General features: G+C 34.2%; 1 protein-coding gene across 1 annotated transcript in view; it reads right to left on the bottom strand.

The window, feature by feature from the left end:
- The window catches only part of WDR70 (WD repeat domain 70), a 289,355-nt gene that overhangs the window by 214,364 nt on the left and 66,879 nt on the right, over nt 1-8,112 (bottom strand). The window contains exon 7 of the mRNA XM_012807055.1: nt 2,496-2,629. Coding sequence (XP_012662509.1) covers nt 2,496-2,629 — 134 coding nt within the window. The remainder of the gene's footprint in view (nt 1-2,495; nt 2,630-8,112) is intronic.

The raw sequence follows: 8,112 nt of genomic DNA, 5'->3' as shown, positions 1-8,112 counted from the left end.
AAAAAAAAAAAAACTGTCAAGGTCACAAAAAGCAATAAAAGATTAAAAAATATCACAGGCCAGAGGACACTAAACAAATATGAGAACTAAATGTAATGTGGTATCTTGGAGGAATCATTAGTGGGAAAACCAGTGAAATCAAAATAACGTTTGGAGATTAATTAACAGTAATTGACTAATGTTGGTTTCTTATGACAAACAGACTGTGATAATATAAGCTGTTAACTATGAGGAAATCTGAATGATGTATATACATAAAATCTATATTACACCTTTGTAGCTTTTCTGTAAATTAAAAAACACTACGGCCAACAACAGTGGCTGGTATCTATACTCTCCCCCAGCACTCTGGCTGGCTGAGGTGGGAGGAATGATTGAGCCCAGGAGTTCAAGACCAGCCTGGACAAAGCAAAACCCCATTTTCCCCAGCTATTCAGGAGGCTGGAAGTTTGAAGATGTTGTGAACTAGGCTAAACCCATGGCACTCTAGACTAGGCAACAACAAGATTCTCTAAATAAATAAATAATATGTTAAGATATTTATTATTAAATAATAAATATTTATTAAATATTAAATATTTATATAAGGGGAGGGGGACAGGTGGAGGTAGGATAATCGGTAGGACCTCACCTACTATGCATATTCTAAGCGCACATGTCAAATATATTAATAGTAGAGTATATATGTCTAAACAGTAATTAAATAAGTGAGGTGAATGATATGCTAACCAGTTTGATGTAAGCATTCCAAATTATATAAAAAATCAACACATTGCACCCCATAAATGCAGTAATCTATGTAGTTATGATCTAATTTTAAAAATAAAAGAAATATTCTAAGATAAATAGTTTACTAAAATTTTGAAATGGAAATATCAATGTGATTTTGTCATTCAAACATAGGCAAACAAATGCATGCATGCATAGGTATCTATATTTTCTACCTTTTTCCACTGAAAAGGTGAAGAAGCAATAATATCCATCAGTGAGCATGCCTGGCATCCAGATTTGGTCTCTAAATACTATTCCCACAAAAAAGAAAGTAAGGCTCCTAGGAAGTACTGATTCCAGGACTCAGCAAGGAATGAACCAGGAAGCCTACTTCATGTGGTACCAGAAACTAAGCAAGCTTTTAAAGACTGTAATAAGGTTATGTCAAAATTATATAGCAATCAAACACTCCCAATGGCCAAATCTGGGACAATTTAAATATCAAAAAGAATAATGACTGTCTGTAATTGTCTGAAACACATGGAAATTAAAAAATCATACATACTGATACTGAAAAAAAAAGCGAAAAAAAAAAAACCCACCAACAACAGAAACAACTACTTTACCACTACCAAACTTTAAGCTGAAAATGAGTAACAAAGCAGAAAACTAAGTATTTATCCCATCTCTCCATTAGGAGCTCTATTTCAGGGTAACCAAATAATATTAGTTTTTGAGGAAAAGTCCTACTTTCAGAAGAATGCCAGGAAATAAATGCAAATAAAATAACAGAAAAACAAAATCACCAATTTATAACCATAACTGAGATAACTGATTCAGGTAGGAAACATTAATGGATGCATTAAGTGAAAAGATGATGAGTATCTGGTTTCTTGCATCTCTCAAGTAAAATACTAACTTTACATGAAGGAATCAGATATCTACAGCATAGACAGTACACGCCACCTAATATGATGCACTATGAATTATTATCAAGCCTTTGCTCGTCTGTAGGAAATACCAGACAGGAAATAAACAAATAAAATGATACCATAAGGAAGTAAAATGGTAAAAGATTAGATACAGTAAAAAATAGAGATAAGAGTTAACAGTGTGGTTTATGATAACAACACATAAGGTGCTTTCTAATATAGTGTCAGCTGACCAAACCTAACAGTGCAGCACAGATTAGCAACTGACTATGGGCTTAACATACATCATATATAATATTGCTCAGTATTTAAAATGAACTAGGTAAAGTAAATATTTCTAAATAAACTAGCCAAGGTAAATATTACTAAATAAAAATATTTTTGAAAAACAACAAAAGACAGAAAAGGCCTTTAAAACACAGATTAACTATTCCGTGTGGTGGGGGGGAGAGAAAACACAGGTTAACTATTAAACTTAAGGAAAAAAAAGTATGGTTGAGTTTTACTTTCGCTTGAATAAGGAGGGCAAGTATATCAGGCATCCTCAAACTACGGCCCCACATGCAGCCCGCCTAGGACATTTATCCAGCCCACCGAGTGCTTTTGCTGCTGCTGTCTGTCCTGCTTAGCAGCCAAATCCCTGGGGCCCGCAGTCTGACCCTCTAACGGTCTGAGGGACAGTGAACTGGCCCCCTGTTTAAAAAGTTTGAGGACCCCTGCTATATAATCATATAAACTTAATGTATTTTGGCATACATTACTGCAGATAGAATTCAAATGACAATAGAACTCTGTCTTCAAGTATGAAGATATTAACTCAAATATGAAGATGTTAAGTAAATGAATACATACCATTCACAGGGCTGAAGAGAACGAAATGCCTTAAAAGAAGCATCCATTCCAGCAAAATCCCAAAATTTAACATCATAGTCATATCCTCCAGTCACCAAACGGGCACCTGAGGGATCCAGACCCAAAGCAGATACCTGGCATTAAAAAAAAAAAAAATTAACTGGAGCAAAACAACCTATTGTTATAATAATCCCCACTTCCGTTCTCTAACCCCACCCCCTACCTTATAGGCACTGGAAAGATAGACCACCAACTTTTGTTACTTCTGAAAAGTGGGAATGAACAGCATTTTCTGTTATTTGAGTTTGCTATTTTGAGCATTATTCGTTTTGAAATGAAGAATAGAAAATATGTTAAATTTACTCTATTTAACAGCTTTGTCCCAACTCATCAAACGTGTACTCAGAAGATATATCATTATAATTCCTTATGCTAAATTAAGTTGTTTTAGTATATAAATATAAGTCTCATAAATAATTCAGCTTTTTTAATACACAATCTTGAGGAAACCTTTTAACATAATTTAACTACATCTGAATGAAGACCACAGAAATCTAAAATTACCAAAATGAGTAATGCTACTGGGAGCTTTAAAAATCTATTTAACAAAGTCAGACAAAGTAGAAATTATTATTTGGTGAATAGAACCAAATTAGTCAGTATATTTCTCTTAAACAATCATTTTTAAATCTAAATTTATAAGTGACTAAGCACATTATAGTAGTACTTATTTAGTTCCTTAAGATATTTGCTTTTCCTGTGAATTTTCCTAGGTCCAATTGATATGGGAATATCTAATGTGTAATTCATTGTTGTTGAACTGTATTTAACATTCTGTCAAAACAGGAAGTCCTTGGATCTACCACCCTCTCAGACCGAAAGAACTGCATTGGGAATATTTAGTGTGATTACCACATATATGATAGAGTGAAAGGATTAAGGTTTTATACAAAGGAAATTTCGATAAATTAGTTCCCTTGATAGACTTGAGATGTAATTAATATAATTTTTATCATGAACTAAACCAGATACTGACAAAATAATTTAGACTCATTTCAATTACTACCTGCAAACACTGATTTCATAATATAAAGGAATTACACACAAATAATAATTTATCATAAGTTAAAATTAGATATGAACTCTAAAGTTGTTACAGAAAGCACACAAATGAGAACTAAGTCATTTTTATGCCTGAATAATAATGTATTAAAACTTTAAAAAATTAAAAATAGAAATAAATGAATAGTAGTTTTAAAAGTCTAAAAAGTGGGGCAGCCCCTGTGGCTCAAAGGAGTAGGGCGCTGGACCCATATACCAGAGGTAGCGGGTTCAAACCCAGCCCCAGTCAAAAAAAAAAAAAAAAAAACCTACAAAAGGAAAAAAAAAGGTCTAAAAAGTGACTTCTACTACCACCATCACAATCTCTCTTGCCTCCATGATCTTTATGCTATCCTTCTCTCCTGTTATAGTTAAAAAGGTACTTCTTCACCTGATAAGGCTAAAACCCCACCAGTTTTCATCTCATTATAACATGATATGGAACTGCAAATTCAGGGTGGTTCCTCTAATCTATGTTTATTCTCTCATGAAGAGTGTAAACCCCATATGGACAAAGACCATGTCTGTGCTCAGCACAGTGCCTGGCATAAAATAAAAACTCTAATAAATACTTGTTCAAAAGAAAACAGACCAAAAAATTTTAAGCTTTCCATAACACAAGCAATGCAGTCTGACAAATATGAGATAAATTCCCCTATATCAAAAAAGAACAAGTCAGACACAGTGGCATATCCCTGCAGTACCCAGGAGGTTGAGAAAGGGGATCACTTGAGCCTAGAAGTTTAAGGCAATCCTGGGTAACATGGCAAGATGAGAGAGAGGGGGAGGGAAAGGAGGGAGAGGGAGAGGGGAAAGAGGAGTGGGAGGGGGAGAGGAAGGAGGGAGGGGGAGAGGGAGAAGGAAGAAGGAGGGGAGGGAGAAGGGTAGAGGGAGGGGGAGGGGAGGAGGAAGGGAAGGAGGGAGGGAAAAGGGAAAAAAAACAAAAACAGGAGAATAAATCACAAAGTTGAGTATTCTCCTAAAAGAAGACGGGATAGCAAGTTCTATAGCAAAGTTAGAAAATGAGGCTTTCACTCTAAAGTATCAGATGTTTACTATTCCTTGTATATATCATTTATTATCCACCAAAAGGATATGAAAGGTAATGAGCAAGACAGAAAACAGAGCTCAGAGTTGGAAAAAATACTTTCCCTTACATAAAGCACATACGTTAATCCACAAGATCTGCTAAACTACTTCCCAATCCTTACATCCCAAAGAGTTGAAGAACACAGAAAGTCTAACTCTTAGTTGCATTTTAATCACACTGAAATAAAAAAAGAATTCATATAATATAAATATTGGTCTAAAACAAAAGTTTATAATAGAGTTGAAAAGAATAATTATTTTAATTTATATAAGACTAAAAATGGGGCTCGGTGCCTGTGGCTTAAGTGGCTAAGGCGCTAGCCACATACACCTAAGGTGGCGGGTTTGAATCCAGCCCGGGCTGCTAAAACAACAATGACAGCTGCAACCAAAAAAGAGCCTGGCGTTGTGGCAGGCGCCTGTGGTCCCAGCTACTTGGGAGGCTGAGGCAGAAGACTCGCTTGAGCCCGGGAGTTGGAGGTTGCTGTGAGATGTGATCCCAGGGGGACAGCTTGAGGCTCTGTCTCAAAAAAAAAAAAAGACTAAAAATGATATCGAATTATTCTGGATGGTGGTCTTGACCAAGAGATAAAATATTTAAAACTTTTTGTTTTAATGTTTACTACACAAAATGTCCAATACCATAAAAGATAGTCTCTTGTTCCAACTTGTGAAACAACACAAAACATTTTCAGCTTTGGTCTTTATGTTATAAGAATTAATTTTCATCATCCTCTCCTTTCAAGAAGCTTTAGAGTAGTCTATAATAAGGTACTTCAATTGATCTCATAGCACATTATCTGTATAAATGGTTGGATACTTGAAAATTTTTTCCTGTGATTATAAATTCTTAAGCAAAATACTTAAAATATTTTTTAAAATTTAAGTGTTTCCAAAACCACAGCTCAAGGCTTGCTTACATAAAAAATACTAAAACATCCATTTTACTATTGCCAAAAATAATTTATCCAAGCAATGTATGTATAAAGATAGATATGGTTAGAGAGAAATTATGGCCACAAACACCTGTATCAGAAAGGAAGAAAGACCTCAAATCAATAACCTTACCAACTACCTTTAAAATCTACCAAAGGAAGAGCAAACAAAACCAAAAGCAAGCAAAAGAGGGAAGGGGAAGGGGGAAGAGGAGAGGAGGGGAAGGGGGCGGGGAAGGAGAGGGGAAGAGAAAGGGAAGGGAAAGGGAAGGGAAAGAAGAAAGAATATTAGAGGAGAAAGCAGTGAAATAGGGAAACTTTCAGGGCAGCACCTATGGCTCAGTGAGTAGGGCACCGGCCCCATATACTGAGGGCGGTGGGTTCAAATGTGACACCAGCCAAACTGCAATAAAAAAAATTAGCCAGGCGTTGTGGCGGGTGCCTGTAGTCCCAGCTACTTGGGAGGCTGAGGCAAGAGAATTGCTTAAGTCCAAGAGTTCGAGGCTGCTATGAGCTGTGACACCACGGCACTCTACCAAGAATCTGTCTCAAAAAAAAGAAAAATATAGAGAAACTTTTAAATTAAAGAAAAATCAATAAGACCAAAAGTTGGCCCCTGAAATTTTCAAAAAAATTAAGTAACCTTTATTTAGACTGGTGAAGCAAGAATTATCAAAGTCGAGAATTAAAAAGGGGACTCACTACTAACCTTGCTGAAATGAAAAGGATTATAAGGGATTTCTAGGAACTGTATGCCAGCCAGTTGAATATAACTCAGATGAAATATTTAAATTCTTAACAAAAATTACAAACCTAGTAACAAAGAAAAAGAAAATCTAAATACACTTTTAATAAGGGCTTGAATTTATAATCAAAAATCTTCCCACAAAGAATAGCCTAAACCCAGATGGCTTCACTGGTAAATTATACCAAACATCTAAAGAATTAATACCAATGTTTCACAAACTCTTCTATACCAATTTGTGTATTTCCTCTATACAAAGGAAATTGAACTCTAAAGTTGTTACAGAAAGTATGCAAATGAGAACTAAGTCATTTTTATGCCTAAACAATAATGTATTAAAAGTTTAAAAAATTAAAAATAGATGTGGAGGAAATGCTTTCCAACTCATTCTACAAGGCCAATAACACTCCAACATCAAAACCAGACAAAGGTACTCGAAGAAAAGAAAACTATACCTGTATATGCTGTGAATATAAACATAAAAAGCCTCAACAAAATACTAGTAAGCTGAATCCAGTTTACTAGCAATATGTAAAAAGGAGTATATGCCATTATCAAATGAGATTTATTCCTGAAATAAACACAAGGTGGCTTAACATCTGAAAAATCAATTGTTTTAATACACTATACTTACAAGCTAAAGGACAAAAACACATGATAATATCAATAGATTCAGAGAAAGTATTTATAAAAATCCAACAGCTATCCATGATTTAAAAAAAAAAAAAAAGAAATGAGGAATAGAAGGGAATTTCCTCAACCTGATACAAGCTATTCACGTAAAAGAGCTAACATCATATTTAATGATAAATAAATGAACATGAGGAGCAAGACCAGGACATGTACTCTGGCCATTTCTATTCAACTCTGTATAGGAGCTTCTAACCAGTGCAAGAAAAAAAGAAAAGTCATCCATATTGGAAAGGAAGAAAACTATCTAGAAACAAAACTAACTAGAAACAAAACTATCTGCATTCACAGACATAATCTTGTATAATAAAAAACCCTTAGAAATCCAACAAAAAACTATTAAAACCAAAAATGAGTTCAACAAGGTAGCAGGAAAAAAGATTAACCTACCAAAATCAATTGTATTTCTGCACGCTAATAAACGATATGAATATGAAATTAAGAAAACAATTTCACTTACAATATCATCAAAAAAGAATAATATACTGACACCCAATCTAGGTCACAAGGCCTACAAAAATTCTCAATAAAGTGTAGTTACGTGGATGAAAAATAAAATAAAATACTAAGAAATAAATGTTATAACAAAGTAAAAGACTTGTACAATGAAAATCACAAAATACTGTTTTAAAAATTAAAGATCTAAATAAATATAAAGACACTTTATTTTCACGAATCAGAAGACTTAATATTATTAAAATGGCAATATTTCCTGAATTGATCTATCGATACAACACAATCCCTATCAAAATCCCAGGTAGGTTTTCTGAAGAAATTATCAACTTGATCCTAAAATTCATATGGAAATGCAAAATACATAGAATAACCAAAACAATCTTGAAAAAGTAGAATAAAGTTGGAGGATTTAAACTACCCAATTTCAAAATTTACTATAAAGCTACAGTAATAAAAGGGCAATATGATATTATCATTAGAATGGACTTATAGATCAATGAAATATACTTTTTTTTTTTTTTTTCGAGACAGAGCCTCAAGTTGTCCCCCTGGGTAGAGTGCTATGGCTTCACTGCTCACAGCAACCTCCAACTCCTGGGCT

The sequence above is a fragment of the Otolemur garnettii genome, unplaced genomic scaffold, assembly GCF_000181295.1.
Source record: "Otolemur garnettii isolate 467f Iridium unplaced genomic scaffold, OtoGar3 scaffold00063, whole genome shotgun sequence".
NCBI classification, from domain to species: Eukaryota; Metazoa; Chordata; class Mammalia; order Primates; family Galagidae; genus Otolemur; species Otolemur garnettii.
This window is presented reverse-complemented; position numbering and strand designations above follow the sequence as displayed.